This window comes from Rhipicephalus sanguineus, chromosome 1 (genome assembly GCF_013339695.2).
Source record: "Rhipicephalus sanguineus isolate Rsan-2018 chromosome 1, BIME_Rsan_1.4, whole genome shotgun sequence".
Classification (NCBI taxonomy): Eukaryota; Metazoa; Arthropoda; class Arachnida; order Ixodida; family Ixodidae; genus Rhipicephalus; species Rhipicephalus sanguineus.
The window spans coordinates 79,831,241-79,848,864 of NC_051176.1; the positions used below are offsets into that span (position 1 = coordinate 79,831,241).

The window sequence follows — 17,624 nt, forward strand, 5'->3', positions numbered from 1 at the left end:
TTTTCCTCGGATGCCAATAATCATTGCAACGGCGTCAAGAACTGCGGCACAGTCCACCAAGAATTCTAGCGAATGCACGCAACACGTCCTACTCCTCTTCCTTTTACTATCTTTTTTTTTTTCCTATCTACAATTTTTCTTTCTTTGTCCTTGCCTTCACCTGCACACTGTTAGCCGACTGCGTGTCAAGCTGCGCTGCGTCGCACACATTTTCTTTTTTTTTTCTTTTTGGTTTCCGAGGACAATATGCTCGATTTGCATCGCATACTTTTATTTAGTCGTTTTTTTTATCAGTACTTTTGCCAATAAGAACCATGGAGTACGCAAACGATGGCATAAAAATCACGTACGTGCCACTGCGGCTGATTCATAAACGATAAGGCAGTTACGCGCGAACAGGCGTTTAGTGACTAACTAAAGCGCAGTGTGAAGAGGACGGCGTTTAAGAAACGATTTATACGATTTATACATATACGAAATGTCCTCAGGTCTGAAACACATATTTTTTTAACCCTGTAGCTGCTACGTGCAGTGTTATTGCGACGCGCGCAGTGTTGAACGTATCGGGACGCATAATCGGCTAACAATGCCGAGCAATGGAATGCCTCTGCCGTGCGGCGATGCATGCACTGATTGTGCTCACAGTTGCGATGCTACAAGGGCATGCCACATGACGCTCTCATGCGATGTCAATGCACGAGCAATAATTGTGGCGCAGGCGCAGAAGCAACTTAAGCAAGTTTCTCGAAGCGGTTCGCATGCATGGATGTCGTGCACAACAGCATAATTGTGAGGCTGTAAAGATCGCGCGCTGTTCACTTTATTCTAATGCAAAAAAAAAAGCTTTATTAACAGGTGCCGCCCCCTCCCCCCCCCCTCGTTTTCGGACGTCGATTTAATGTACGAACAGTTACGCTGGGACATGAATAATAGGAAGTATAAGAAAAGGACCCTGTGCGAACGTGTATAATCTCCTGTAGCACTTAACTTATGGTCTTCCCGTCTTCATCTGCGGTTTCCTTTCTGTTTTATTATTCTACCTTTCTTTTTTTTTTTGCGTGCACGTGGAAATGCATTGTAACGAAACTTTTATCCGTAATTTTCGCTGTGTTTTTTAATTTTTTTTAACATTACAAAAACGAAGGAAGTTTAGAAAAGTTTATTTTCATGTGACCACCCAAATATGGGCAGCCAAAGATTATGCGACCACTAATCAGATTAGCGCGTACAGTGCAGTCATTACACGTTGCCTTCTTGTGGCCCATATAAAACCCAGATTGCGGTCTATTAGTCTGCCAGTTCGACTTACAGTTCGCACAGTTGGAATGCATCTAAATGCACATCAACCGATCTCAGTGCCGAATGTCTCGAAATGCGCTGAGCGGACATTCCACGCTTAGTCCCAAATTAAACAGATGTCCGTGTACGGTCTTACGAATAAATCAGATGAACGTTTGAGAAACCATTGCATGAAACTAATCGCTTTACATTCGTTTTTTAAAAATTTATTTTCTTCGTACGACAACCTTTGTTTCTTAATGCATTCCTCAATCGCTCGAGGTTTTTAAGAAGTTGGAAAAAAGAAAAGAAATGAAAGAGAAAAAATAATGAAAGAAAAACGGAAAACACCTCACGAATTCTCGATTTGACACTGCGTGCGCATGCAATGCGGGCGTGCAAACTACACATTTGGATTGTGTACATCGACAGCGCAAAAAAAAAAAAAAAAAAAACTGAAGCAAGGTCGACTTAGCAAAATTCGACTGACTGAGAGCTTTAGCATATCGGAGTTGCTGTTTGGTTCCATGAGCAAGCTGGGAGCCGCCGCTTTCTTCTTAATACAATGTTTTTTCTTTGTTTGTTTTTTTAAAACCTCGGGCCTTCCCTGTTCGAATACACGTGAATCGCATAAACGTTCTGATTATAGCCCGAATGCAGCCAATCCGTCAGCCTAAATGAACACAGCGAACCACAGTAAATATCTTTACACTCATACGTAAGGTATTTGTTTTAAAAAATCTATATTTATTCCAAAAACGTAGAAGTCTGGGCTAGTCGGTAAATATTAAAATGTTACATTGACGCCAAACATACGAAACGGCTACGAAGACGCAGCCAACAAATATCGTTTGCATTTGGGTCCTTGTATGGCCGTCTTGTATGTTGCGCTCTATTTTAGAATTTTACTATATTTATTCGTATGGCTAAAAAAAGTAGATGTTATTGAATAAAACGGAGGCTGAATCTCCGCTCCGATACGGCTGTGAGACGTCACGTATCTGAGGTACTTTATTCTCGTATGGGTGGAAACAACTTTATTTGGACCATTTTGGCGCAGCAAAACGTTCTCAGAAAACTTGTCGTCATTGGTCCCTTTATAATGAAACGTAGTCGTTCTTAACCGATAAGTAATTGGCTATACCTGAGCCTACGCTGCGAAATACCTAAGCCTACTACGCTTCGTGCGGGAATTCTCCCGCCTTTCCTTCCTTTTAGCGTGTTTTCAGGGTTGCCAGACAGTCTCTTAGCCATTTTGCTTCTGCAGAACCATACCTTTCACTAATGCAGCATGACAACTCTCTTTGTCCCTATAGAAGGGACAAGTATCCCTCAAATTGTCCTTAAAAGAGCACTTGAAGACAGGGCCCGAGCTGTTTCGGAGGTCGCCGTGCGCAAGCAACGCTGCTCCAGCTCATCTCGCCGAAACCGAGCTCTTCCGATATGCTGCCGCTATCACGCGAATGCATGCGGAGAGAGCGTGGCGCTGCCTACCGTTGGTCGTGGTGGACGCTGTGGCCCTCGTGGGCTCCGGCGTGGGCGGTGGCGGCGGGTAGCGGTCGCGCACCGACACGCTCACGGAGACCGTGGACGGCTCCTTGCGCAGCACGTTCCACGCCCGGCACTCGTACAGGCCCGAGTCCTGCCGCCGGGCGCTCTTGATCTCCAGCCGAGATCGGCGCCTGCAGCGTGTTACGACACAGATTAGAATGCATCGAGGTTTTTCTTCGCAAATGGCGGCACAACCCGAGATATGGATGGCGAATCTCTCTGCGAAGTGCTCGTCTCACATTCCAATCCCGCTTTTCTTTTTTTTTTCTTTTTGTTTGTTTGTCAGGGTGGTCGCGCACTTCCGTGTGGTGCGTTCGCTCTGTAACTAAACGTAGTCAGATTGAATTATCGAATCACTGAACTTTCGCGAATGGAGCTCGATAGGGAAACGCTCTGTTAGCAACGCCTTAGAAGCTATATATACTTACAGGGTTGTCTCATATAAATTCATCAGTAAGATTATTTTTTGTATGCACTGAAAGTGACGCTAGTCTTATCATTTCTGCGAAGCAGACATGAGTACATTACTACATGGCTGCAGTTTTTCAGGCTTTCTCTTTCGGTAAAGAAAGAGGAAGTATGAGAAATGGTATGAGTAAAGTGTGAGTATTCTATTCTGGTAAATAAAGAGAATTGAATTGAACTGAACACTTACGAAAGAGGGCCCGATTGCGCAAGTATTTTTATTAGTAAGTGGTCTTTGACCTTGACCATGCCGAATTCACTAATATTATGAGGAACACTAGGATTGAATGGAATTTATTCTCACGTACAATTTTAGCGCAAGAACATTCTTTTGAACACGGGAGCTTTTTGAATTCGGCCCTATAATGAGTACACGCGGGACATTTCGTATTTATATGATCGTTTTCCTTTTTTTTTCTCTTAGCTACTCTGTACATTCTTTGTTGCACGTTGTATTGGGCCGGTCACTAGCCACGTTAGGCTATCGGTCCAAATAATCGTTGTATTTCAGTCTTCTGTTCATGAAAATAAAGTTCCATTGATTGATTGACTAATTGATTGATTGATTGATTGATTGATTGATTGATTGATTGAATAAACGCTTATTTACCTGCTCACACTTTCGAACTGGCGATGTATTCCTTCCAATAGTGATTTCCGTGCCACTTACAGTTAAATCTTCTTTATTTAGCACGCGCAAATTATTTTGAGGAAACTCTTCTACTCGCATTTCGTAATTCTTTTAACGCTTCTGTGAGCCTCGTCGGTTGAAATAATTAAGGCAACATTCAGCCACATACAATGCGCGTTGCGGCCCGTATTACTGGGGACAGCGCGCCTTGCAGGACCCTAATAAAGTTTTTCAACCAACCAACCAACCGCCCTTGCTCGCCAGGGATGCAGTTGAAGCTGGAAACGGTTCGTGTATAGCATGGACACCACTTTAACGATAACACACACTGCCGCCGGCGTTCCCGAAGCCCCGAACAGCGTCCTCCGACAATGTCATGCCAACTTGTGCTGTCTCGAACCAAACGGGGCTGAGATATGCCTCACGTTTCTCACCATTTGGTGACGATGTGCACCCTGGAGTTGGGCGTGACGGGCTTGCCCATGAAGTACCACTGCACCCAGGGGATTGGGTTCCCGTTGAGCTTGCAGCGGAGCTGTAACCGCCGGTACGCGTCCACCCGCGACGTGGACCGCAGCCACTTGGCCTGCGCCGGCTTTAGCACTGCGCCGAGAGATGGGATAAGGCACATTGAAAAACCATGTGCGCGTGCAGGCTTAGAACGAGTTGGGGTGTCATGCTATGTGTGTGAGAAAGAGGGGGGGGGGGAAGCCCTTAAAACTGAAAAGACCACCGGCAATGGCTGAAGAAGGGGGAACGCAACACACGGAACGATTTGTGCGTCTTGCCACCTATTCTCCAGCGCTTGTCGGCTCGTGTATGCAAGGGATCGAGATCAGCTAACTTGGGTACGAGGCGGATGTCAGATACTATGATGCGAGACAGGTCGGCTTCTTTTAGCGCGACATGTGAACAGCTTTATACGCACTTACATGGCTCAGCCTGTATTGGGGGGAATAAAAAGCATGCGACCGGGGAACCCCCACAACGGCATGGTTTAAAGCAGTTTACTTTTCTTTCTTCTCACTTCCGCGCCCATGCGACGTGCTTTTTTTTTCTTCTTTTCTTTATTCTTTCTATTCTTACGCGCACAAACGAAACGGTTAAGCGGCACAAGCACTCGCCATCGGGCAGCCGCGTAGCCAAGGGGGGGGGGTGTTCAAAACCCCCGAAAATTTTCAGTTTGCTTGCATATATATACACGTACACATACAAACGCACGCACGAACATACATAAAGTATGGTTGAACACCCCCGAAAAAAATTTCTGGCTACGCCGCTGCCCATCGGGCTATAACAAAATTTTCAACCGTAGAGCCAACACCGTTTTTCTGCGGAGATTCTTGACTATGCCATGTATGGCTGTCAGTTATGCTCTGACAGCACTTGAGCGAACAAGTCCAGTCGTGTCATTTCTGTTACGCTTCTTAATAAACAAAAAACGACCAAAGCTTATTGGATACCAACATTTTTTTCCTTTGTCAGTACAAAGAGAGTCGATATACATACATACATATATATATATATATATATATATATATATATATATATATATATATATATATATATATATATATATATATATATATATATATATATATATATATATATATATATATATTATATATATTACGCACACGCGCAGGTCGAACTCGCAAAAAGCGGGAATTAGTTTGATATATGGGATATTTCGATAACCAAATTTAATGAAATTATTGTATTTTCGATACTAATTTTGTTGCGCGAGTTGGCTTCACGGCAGTGCTCACGATAGCCTAAGGCAGGCACCCGCAGGTGGTGTTTTTTTTTTAATTTTGTATTTTTCCGCGGTTCGTAGTTGGGGGTGCGAGGGGCGGGTTATACGAGAGAACATGCGGTATCAATGTAAATAGCGCCTCAAAGTTTTCGTACGCCGCTGTGCCTGCTCGTCGGGCGCCCGAAGCGTCCACTCTGCCTTGGTCCTAATGCCGGTCTTGTTCTTCGATGTCGCACTCAGCGTGCTTCTTGGGATGCCGTACACGGCGGCATCGTAAAGCGTCTTTTCTCCGTCGTTCGACTCGAATATCGCGAGCTTTGCGGAGAACAGCAGGCTCGTCTGTTTTACGGCATCCACCGCGTTAGCAAAACGAGCGGAGAAGCGAAGGGTGACCCCGCGCACGACGAGCCGGCGGCGCGACGACGAGATGTCGTGCGAGAAAGCACGTGATGGCAAGCGGTAGTTTGTACTCGCCCCACGCGGCGCTGCGCTAATCACATCAGCCGCTCTACCAAATGCATGCGGGAAAGCCGTGAGAAAAGCCGAATATTTGTGAGGAAAAGCCAACTTCTTGGGTGCGTTTTGCGCTGACCGACGATATATGTTCGATATATAAAGTGCTCCGGCTATTTTTGTTCGACGTAGCCGTAGTTTTCGTATGCAATCACGTTAAAGCATTGTCATGTGCGAAAACAGTTCGATATAAAGGATAATTAAATATACCCGAGACCGACTACTATACACACACACACACACACACACACACACACACACACACACACACACACACACACACACACACACACACACACACATATATATATATATATATATATATATATATATATATATATACACACACACACACACACACACACACACACACACACGTTTTTTACTTTCTTATGCTCTCCCATTAACATTTCTGCGTTCTTTCTATATTGCTTTTCTTCAGCGTATAAAACACACTTTTATTTTCTCATCATGCTCAACACGCTGCTCGTAAACGTTCATTTCTAAACAATGAAAAAAAAAAGGGCTTCCTGAGGAAAGGGTGCTCAAGTACATTTAAAATATGCGCAGGGCTCGTGCGAACGAGAAGTGCACGAAAAACGACCTCGAGCGGGCTTGCACCGTGCAACTTCGGGCACCACCTAAACCGGCTTGCGGCATCAAGCGAGGGCGCTCTCGGAGCACTCCTCATGTTGTGGCACAGTGTGTTCCGGTAAGGTGAACCTTTTTCGCCCCTTTTACTCGAGCCACGCTGTGCGGCAGCGAAGCTCGTGTATGCAGCCTCTTGCCTCAGTGACTCCGTTCACTTCTACATCGGCACGTTCAGCTTGCAAAACAGCCTCGAACATCGATCCATCTCGCAATTTGGAAGCTGCCTCCGGCATCTCGCATACAGAGATCTTTCTGTATTCCCACACTTGTTGGGAGATTAGTCCGGTCGGCATTGTATTAAGGCGAAAGCCTTAGACGCCCCATCAAACGCGAAAACTGACCATCGGCTCGGCGTCAACGCGAGCGGTACAAAAAAAAAAATCATCGTCACGTGGTGGTGTCAACATGTGACGTCATCATGACGTCACAGATCGCCAAAATTTGCGCCGTCATCACGACGTCACATAGCGTGCCGTCATACGATGACGTCGTCACGTGAAATCGTCGCTTAGTCAAAGGTGGGCCGATCCCGGGGGCGCTGCGAAACCACGCGAGGTGAAGAACGCTTCCAGCGACTCCGATCCAGGAGCCAGTGCAAAACCACAGACCAATGCAATTGACCGAGAAGAAGATGACTTTCGCGTTCGAGTCGTCTATAGGCGAATGTATAAGGATCCGTGTCACTTGTTTCTTCGTGGGAACGAGACGAAATGGTATAAAAGGCCAATAATGGTTCCGAATTTTCGGCTTCTAGTGCTGCCGGCTCGGGAACAGCGCGAGACCAAGCGGGATTATCACGCCTTCGGGGCGCCTCCAGATTCAGGAAGCGCAGAGCGACGCTCGTGCGCTGCGAACGACCTTTCTTGACTCGGAAGTCGCCGCACGCTTTTGGAACCACGTCTCGGTTCACGTTCTCTTCGCCGCGCAGTGCTGGAAAGCAGGCAAGAAAGAAAGAAAGAAAAAAAGGGCAGCGTCAAAATGTGAGGCAGATGAAAGAGAGGCCTCCCCAGCACCTTCGGAGAGCGACCAAGCCTGCAGGGCGCTTCCCGAATTGGTGCTGCTTCTACGCAAACGCTTGTCTTCGAGCTGGGCTCGAACCGATCCGTCAAGCGGCTTATAAGAGGCAACAAAAATGGCCGCGCCTCTCTTCTGTGGCGCAGACGGCGAACCAACAAGCAGAGCAGCAGTGGCGGCAGTCAGCCAGAAGAAGCGGCAGCGAATGAAGCTAGGCGAACATTTAGCTCCGACCGTCGACTCTCGATTTTATTACTTTGTGTGAGCGTGTGTTTCAACTCATTCTCTTCGCTGAAATTGAACGCCGTTTTTAATTACTGTATTGGTGTCCTCTCGCTGGATAATAACAATACAAAAAATTTTTCATTTTACTTTGCAAAAATTGCGTCCGTTGGCAGCAGTCACAAAAACAACACAACGAAAACAAGCGGTCCTTACAAGCTGTAACTGGGAGGTAGTGTATAATGTGGGCACGTAGCGAATGAGGAACGCCGATTTCAAGGCACTTTGCAACAATGAAGAAAACTTGAAACTAGGCGGGCATAAGTGCAAAATCACGTTACGGCGCGCAGCAAGAAAGCTTGTTGCGCATCGTAAGAAATAATGTACACCTTTAAACATCGGCAAAGCTAGCGAGCATTCGACTCGGATGAGCGACTTCAGCGCGCGCTCACGCACACGCGCGTACACACACACAAACAGACACACAGAGTAATTTCCTCACATTCACGATAATACGTCTGAAAACGGCTGGGCTGTGAGTGCGTGCGTGTGCGTGTGTGATGAACGTGAACACAAGCACGTCTCTGCTCGACATTCTTCAAACAGCTTACGAGGATTTCATATGTTTTCGTGCTTTCTGAGCTTAGATTGCCACTGACCACTTGCCTCGCGAAAAAAAAAAGTAAAAAAAAAGAGCAACTAGTGATAAAGATTTGCTATGTGGTCGCCAGTATGCTTACTAGAAACTTGTAAGTGATAACAGAGCCTGACTCATTGGGTTTGGGCTAGCCGCCACATTCATCTCATCCCATCCCTCCCCTGCAAGAGAAAAAAATTATATATAAAAGTGATTAAAATACGCAGACCAGTATAGACTGGCTGTTTATCATGTATTTAAAAAAAAAAGAGAGAAAAAAAACGGTGTTCCACGAAAAGGGTGAGTGAGTTTTGGCGCCCGCACAACGTCCGCCTGCCATTTCTCATACTGACAGTGTACAGCACACCTGAAAGAAAAAAGCGCGCGAGACGAAGAAATAACTCATAGCTGCACAAGCAAACATGCCACGTCTCTGACAATCAGAAATTGGCTCGTTTTGATGACGATGAACTTCCGTATGGCCGAACGCCGAGGAGGCCTTCTTTATCGTTTTCTACTCCACTGAACTTCGGAAAAAACAGCGCTAAGACGGGACATATAGAAAGAAGCGACAAGACCAGCGCGTGGTCTTGTCGCTTCTTTCTTGTCGCCTTGTTTCTTTTTTATTTTTCTGGCGCAAGTAGAGAGAGAGAGAGAGAGAGAGAGAGAGAGAGAGAGAGAGAGAGAGAAACGAAGTAAATGAGGTTTAGAAAAGTACAAAGTTGGGTTACATGGTGCACAGCTGTCGATCTTAGTGTGCAAATGTTTCAGAGAGAAATGGGAAGAGAGACGGACGGATGGACAAAATTGAGCTGCTGTGCATAACCCACGTAAGTGTCTGTAGTGCAAAGCGTTCTTTTTCTGATACCATGCATTCTGCGGTAGCTGTAATACTACTACTACTACTACTACTACTACTACTACTACTACTACTACTACTACTACTACTACTACTACTAATAATAATAATAATAATAATAATAATAATAATAATAATAATAATAATAGAGAACAGCACGAAATGGCAGGCGCCTAAAATTATGCGTGAAATGCTGGTATGAAACCCCTATAAATCACACTGCTGTACCTGTCAGGCCATAGACGTTAAAAACGATGTTTATCTACAGATATAGTGCCAACTTCAACTGCCACTTTAAATACAATTGACACTCGCTTCACGTCGCACGTAGTGTCAAGTGGTTAGAACCTCCGGCTACAATGCGGGAGGCACTGGGTTCGATCCCCAGTGCAGCCAGGCACCGACCGAATTTTGTAAAGCGGAGAAAGATGTACCCCGACCTGGCGCTTAGTAGTGTGGATACTCTTGAGAAGGTAGTCTCTCCTTTCGGTACCCTCCCCCCAACGACGCAGCGCCGTGCTCCCTTATGGGTCACAGGAATAAGCGCGTTTCCTAAAGTCAAACCACATATCTGAAAGAAGTTGCTTATAAAAGCGACAGAGCGCGCGCCTGTTTTACAGCGAAAGCTGTTACGAGATCACAACAGCAGCCTATTTTTGGTGGCGTAGTTTTCCGCCGCCGCCGCCGGTGTCCGCAACCGCTATCGCGCGAAATGAGAAAAAAAATATCCAGGATCGAGTGAAATTTCAACCCGGGCCCTTTGCGTGCCAGTCGAGTATTTTACCACAGAGCCACGCCGGTGCTTGAAACTCCTTCGCAAAAAGACCCTATACAGGCGTCATGTCGGGCAAGGAATCAGGTTCACATATGTAATACAGAAAAGTAAAATATGTAATATAGCAGAGAAAAATAACATCCACGCGTCACACATTGCGAATTGTGTAACGAGTGAGTCGTTTAACGCTTCGAACCCATTACAAAGGGCTCAGCCATAATTCTTGATCGTCATCAGCCACAGCATTAACCAAGTGCACATAATGCCTTACAGATGTGTAGCGGGTACCTCGCTTATCCGCAGAAAGATGAATAATGGCATAGTAGGTGCCTCCCCACTTCACGAACAATATGGTGATTTTTGGCGTAGTTTGTACCTTGCATGTGTACTTGTAGTAGCCACCCAAGGGAGTTTACAACGGGCTCTAGAAAGGCCGCTCTTCCAGCTTTCGCTGTGACTGTGCTGAGTGTTCCGCGCAGGCCTGGCATTTTTATTTCATGTCTTATACCCGCCTTCGCGATTGACCCCAAGTCGTAGACGAACAGGTTGCAACATTTCTTCGCAGCAGTACAACAGACCAGTCGTCACGCCATCGCCATCCCATACAATCGATGTCGTTGCGTTGCTGCACTGGCGTCGCGCAGCACACGCTTGTGTGACACGTGCAGTTGCTCGCTTTACAAAAACACGTTGGTTGATCTCGAAGCGTTTTGCAGATATCCGAGACACCTAATTCGCATGGGTTCCCACAGTGCGCGGAGTCTAAACATAAACGCGCGCGCGCGCGCGCGCACACACACACACACACACACACACACACACACACACACACACACACACACACACACACACGCACGCACGCACGCACCACACACACACACACACACACACACACACACACACACACACACACACACACACACACACACACACACACACACACTTTTTACCTTTTATTTTTTTCATTTTCAAATAGGCATTGAAGAGAATACGAATGCCTTTAGAATGCAAGCGATTAAAAATACAAAAACAAAAAGAAACATGTTGAACTTACGAATTTACGGGCACCGACATGACGTATATCTGTTGTTATGTATTGTGTGTTGTTTATTTTCATATATTTACACAATGCCTGTTGCAAAACCAACTGAATATATACTTTGCAATACTAGAAGTTCCGAGGCCGTGCAAATAATACAAAAGATCACTTGAATTCAGGTTGAAAAGTAAGGTGAAATCTGGGATCAAATGCTGATCAAAAACGGGATCTTACAACGTATGTATGTATGTATGTATGTATGTATGTATGTATGTATGTATGTATGTATGTATGTATGTATGTATGTATGTATGTATGTATGTATGTATGTATGTATGTATGTATGTATGTATGTATGTATGTATGTGTGTGTGTGTGTGTGTATGTATGTATGTATGTATGTATGTATGTATGTATGTATGTATGTATGTATGTATGTATGTATGTATGTATGTATGTATGTATGTATGTATGTATGTATGTTGTCGTCATAATCTGAAACATCAGACGAAGAACATGACGCTTTTAAAAAATCCATGCAAATAACGTTTTTTTTCCCGGAAAGGGTACTTCTCCTTGGGTAGCACTGTACTAAGGTGAAGCAACATTGCCGGCGTAGTTATTTAACATAATTTTTTTTTCCCATATTAGATTACGTTGTTGACCGTGCGATGCGAACACATATGTAAATCAGAACACTGAAATATAAAAAAAGACAAAATAAACTGCGCGAACATGTAAGTCGCGAAAGAGAAAAGTCGCGAAAGAGAAAAAAAAAAAAACTAAAAGTCAATGCGAGAGCGAAAAACAACTCACGGTGGTCAAGAATAACGCCGTGTTTCAGAAGGCGAATGTGAAGTGGGCGCTTCGAAAGGCGCATTTAACGCCACTTTCACCACTCAACGGACGAGAGAGAGTCGGGAGGATGGGGGGAAGGCCAGAGACAAGCAGGCAAACGGGGACGGCAAGAAATGGCACAACGGTTTTCAGACGCCGCAAGTTAGAAGAGAATTGTTTCAAGAAAAACAGGAGCAAATGAATGACAAGAATGAAGAGAGAGAGAGGGCGGGGAGGTGCTCGAAGAGAGGGAGAAGAATATGAGAGCTAAGGAGAAAAAAATAAATACGCGAAAATTCCGAGCCGCGCCTCGCCGCCTCGTTTCCCTCGCGCGCGGTGGTGTAGTGAGGATGGAAGGGGGGGGGGGGGGGATGGTGCTTGGTTCGAAGCCAAGCCTTGGGAATCGAGAATTCCTCGCGGCGACAAGGGGGCCTGTTCTCATCGAGCCCTGCTCTGGCTCAAAAACCCGCCTCTGCTCTTGCTGTGGACGAGTGCTGGGGGAGGGGGGGTGCGCAGGCAAGAAGATAAGCGAGGGCTGGTGTGTGCCGAGGAGGATAGAAAAGAAAGCTTAGCAGGCGGAGAGGCGTGCGAGACTTTAAAACCGGGGCAAAAGTGTCACGGAAGCGGAACGCCGCGTCGGCAGTCGAGTGAGCGCGGGCGCCAGTGGTTTTTCGGGTCACAGTGATTACCGTGGAAGATGAGTGCAAACTGCTGGAGAGGAACAACGCTGCTGACAGAGTTTCGCGGGACTTTCTTTCTTCTTTTCCTATGTTAAACGACGAACGAAACGAAAAAAAAAGGAAGAAGAAAACTCGAGAAACGACAACGGTGGCCTGTCGCGCTTCACACGGGCCTTGGCTATAGCTGTAGCCGATACAGCTTCGAGCAGTCGGCAGTCATGTTACTTGCGACCCGGTTTTTCTTCTTTCTACTGTATATAGTTGTCTCCATTATTTGCTTTTGCTTTACGGGGACGTTCCCAACGGAGCTGAACAACTTGAACAGAGACGAAATAAAAGTATTATAACGACAGAAAGTTGAGATATAGCTGCTAGGGATTAATCCGAAAATAGGGCCAGGCGTTCAGACACGGACACAGGAGAAGGGAACCAGACCACACCAACGCCGACTGTCAACTCAAAGGGCGCCCTGTCGCGGAAAAGGAAGTGGACATAAAGACTTGTCTGCGCATGCTCACGCATGGTAGCTCCACCTGCAAATCAGACACATGTACGGGCGTAAGCGAGAGATACCTGTTTAGGCATTTCATCTTTAACGGTTATCTTTTTCGCGAACTGGGTGCAAGCACAATGTTGCTTCATTTTTATGTTCGAACCTTTCTTTGCCGGCCTTCCCAGACGTTGCTGACCGTGGCTGTTGCAGTTGTTCAGTATGCGCTCAGCCGGTACTCGTATGACGAACCCGCTTATATATCTGCACTACCTGCTGTATGCAGGTAGATAACCATCCTTATTAATTACGCACTGGAACAAGCTCCTCTAAAGCATCCTCCGCTGCAACAAAGTTATCGATTTCTTTCCAGGATTCAGAGTGTCTGCTCGGTCTCTTTTCGTCGACGTAACTGGGCGGATCCTGCAGGGATAGTGCGACAGTAAAGTTAGACGATCCCGGAGATTTTCTAACGAAATCTCGATCAATCGTGGAAGCTCTGTAATCCATAGTCGCTTAGGGTCGCCAGGGTCACGTGGCGGGGCTTGTCGCAGTGTATTGCGGGACTCGCGTGCGCCTTATCGCTACACTGAAAAAACGCGGATCAGTTAGACGATCAACAGTTTTTACGGCATTTATTTAACCGATTCCGATAGATTCCAACTTGTGCGCTGTGTTTACTTAATTTGTTTTCGTTTTTCCCAAGGGGTCATAGAACCCGAGGGATAAAATAGACGAATAAAAAAGTAACAATGAACGCGACGCGAATAAATGTACGACTTGCCTCTGAACAGATTGAACAACCTTTTTTTTTTGTAGCATGGGGCTTATGCATTGTTTCCTGCAGCCAATTTAGACTCATTCGCTAAGTGAACAGGTTAATAGATGACGATAACAAATGTCGGAATTGTAGAAGGCGACGTTGAACAATACGCAGTTGTTCTTATCTATCTACGAAGTACCACTTTTGAAATTACTGTATTCAGTCACGTGAAGCCGACTATATATGCGGGAAGACTTTGGACAGTGGACGAATATCATAAGACGTAAAATTCGGCCGAGGACGTGCTTTCTGGAAGACACAAGCCGCATAAAGATTCTCGGTTTCCATAAAGAAGCTTATAGCATGTCACGCCATCACTATAAAATTTAGCATCAAGACTCGAATTTCTCAATAAACGAAGGGATCTCCATTGTTGCCGCAGTTTCATGCGTTCACTATGTTTTACGCGTACCAGCTTATCCATAATGAACGACAAAACGCTACCAACGTAATGGAAAGCTAGAGTCCACATTGTTTCCTGACACAAGTACATGTAGCTGCACACTAATGTGCATTACGAATTCTTCATGACTATACGCAAACTTTACGGCATTTGTCTGAGCTCATGCGCCATTGAACCGTATTCACGAATGATTATTCATTTAGTGCCAGGACACTGGTAAGAGCTGGAACGCATCAGCACAAATTGCATTCGCTAGAAGGTGACCCTTCAAAAAAAGTGCGCATTTTTTTTACGTAGAGCAATAAAGCGAAGATAGTTTGCCGTCTTTGTTCGTCAAATCAATGTAATATGAGCGCAGAAGTCCACGGTTACGGCAGAAGTTGCGGGATGGTACCAGCTATACTAGTCTATCGAATGCGTTTGATCACCGTGGAGGCGAATTGCCGTCCGTTTTGGCTGTTCAAATCAGTGTCGCTTCACCGCATAGCCTCGTCCAGGGATGGTTATTGAAAGAGGATCGTTAAGGGGACGCGCTATGTCGAAACGCTTCCCCACGTGGCCCGTAAAGAAGGAAAGAAGATAAAATGAAGGGAGCAAGAAAGACAGCGAGAGGGAGAGACTGCGCTTGTTGCGCCCGAACGTCTAACTTTTCAATTTCGGCGGAGCACACACGAAGACGCTGCAATCCTCGGTAATCCAGCGCTGCGAAGTGGGGTTATGCGAAGTAAGTGCAGAGACAGTCGTAAACAAAAAGAAAAGGAAAGAAAAAAAAGGTTGACCGTTCTTTCCTCGCAGACGAAGAAGCGGTTTTCCACGCGACGGCCGAGGAAGCATTAGTAGCGAGGTCGTTTCGGTGGCCAGACTCCGTCTCCGGCGTCAGCCAGCAAGGAAAAAAAAAGAACGAAAGGGAATAAAAGGATAGCGAAAGGCCGAGGACCCAAGGCCGGACACCGGGTGCAACAACCGCGCGAGTCCCGCCAGCATCGCGCTTCGCCGGACACGCCGTCTCGATGGGACGCCGAAAAAGGGCGTCTTCCCGACGAACTCCCTTTCGCAACCAGCCTCGAGCTCTCTGCAGCACGCCGAAGCGACATTCGCGAGATGCGCAGTTATGTAAAAGGACCCTCGCGACAACCGGCCGCGAATGCAAAGCAGCAGAAGAGATATTGCGACGGGGCGTTTCGGTCTGCGTGACGAGACCGTCTGCGTGTGCGCGGGTGTGCATGCACTGCTGGCCCTTAATGAAATCTAGCTAAGTCCCTCATACTATACCCCCCATATCCTAAGTCGTAGATTACCACAGACGAATACGGTCGAAAGGGTATGGCCTGTAAACGGGGCCTGCGTTTCCGATCCGGATTCTGCGACGCTTCGAAGCTGGCGGCAGCGCATAGCGGCGGTTGCGCGATCTGTCGTAAAAGAGATGCGGGGACCGTTTGGGATGATCATGGGCGGCAAGTCACGGGGTCGACTTAGGAGCGACACTTGTTGCGCAACAAGAGGCCGCTCGTATATACTCAATGTCACGGCCGTTTGCGAAACGGGCATCAAGAGCGTCTCGCCTCAGTTAGCATCCGAGGGAAAACCTAATCAGACAACTACGAAGCAATGGCTGGCAGCAAATATATGCTTTACAACCGTGGTTGCGAAACCATGCGAGAGTAGTTTAAGTAACACTTTGTTCGTGAAGACGGGAGAATGCGTTTGCGAAACAGACATTGCCCGTTGGCACTTCATTCTGAGACGACGGGAAACTATATTACATGGGTGCTCTTACCCGTCTTCTGCAAAATATACGTTTTTTTTTTTTGTTATCGAAGTGGGTTATCGCTTTCACAAATATGCCACTTTTCGTACACTCCGTGCCACGCACCTCGAGCGGCGGACCTCATGTTAAACTAAATAGAGCTGACTAAACCTGTCAAATGACAGAGGGTAGTCAGACGAGACGTCCGAAGTCGCAATTTGATAAAATAATTTCTGTAACCTAATGACCATATTTTTTATCGATCGTGCTCTACACTCTAAGAAAAAAAAAATAAGAGTACGTGTTGCTCTTTTCGGTGACTCCTGACTTTCCGCGTATATGACTCTATTTAAAAGGACACGTTAACTATCTTTTGAATGCCACGACTCTCTGAAGAGAGTATAATGACCTCCCAAGGGAGTTCACGTATCTCTTTAAAGAGAGTCATTTACATACGCGGAAAGTCAGGAGTCGCCGAAAAGAGTAACGCATGCTCTTTTATTTTTTTCTTAGAGCGTAGAGGCGTGTTCTGGATTCGCATCGTCAGCACTTGCTTGATACACGATGTACAATTTCTCGACGCTTATTCCTTCTAATGGCCATAAATGTCTCGCGTCCCTCAGTGACAGAAAAGCAAACAGCTAATTTGTTTGCGTGCTCACTATGTCGTTCTGCTCAGAGATATATACCTCGAGCCCACGTCGAGTTTTCTGAAAAAAAAAAAAAAATCTGTCCTTGCGCATTTATTTATGATATGGGGTCGGATTAACTTTTTTTTATCCGTTCGCTAGTGCTGTTAATTTGTCATTAGCCAGTCGCATCCGTTAGTCCGTCATCGCTATTTGCTGGCATCTCCTCATACTTCCGGGCTCTGTTTTCTGCATGTGAGATACCCCCAATATGTATTTCATCCGCTACTTTTGTTTCTGAGTACTTGTCCCTCTTGTCACTTGAAGCATGCCAGGTGGTACGGCTGATGTCTCGGAACACAATGTCCAACACTCGTTCAATCCCTCCCTCTTGATCATGCGTAAAGCATTCTGGTAAAGCTGCTGCAGGGGCAAGTTGGTGAGACTTCATGCTCTGACAAAATACTACAAGAGACGACAAGCGAAGACAAACAGGATGATGCGTAAATTGATACCATTTCTCTTTCTTTCTTTCTTTCTTTCTTTCTTTCTTTCTTTCTTTCTTTCTTTCTTTCTTTCTTTCTTTCTTTCTTTCTTTCTTTCTTTCTTTCTTTATAATGCCAA

General features: G+C 46.0%; 1 protein-coding gene across 3 annotated transcripts in view; it reads right to left on the reverse strand.

The window, feature by feature from the left end:
* LOC119393313 (protein vein) overlaps positions 1 to 17,624 on the reverse strand; it is a 135,089-nt gene that overhangs the window by 20,677 nt on the left and 96,788 nt on the right. For all 3 annotated transcript variants that reach the window (XM_049414904.1, XM_037660292.1, XM_037660299.1), the window contains exons 2-3: positions 4,360 to 4,528; positions 2,773 to 2,960 (exon numbers count right to left, since the gene is read on the reverse strand). In XM_049414904.1, coding sequence (XP_049270861.1) covers positions 2,773 to 2,960; positions 4,360 to 4,528 — 357 coding nt within the window. The remainder of the gene's footprint in view (positions 1 to 2,772; positions 2,961 to 4,359; positions 4,529 to 17,624) is intronic.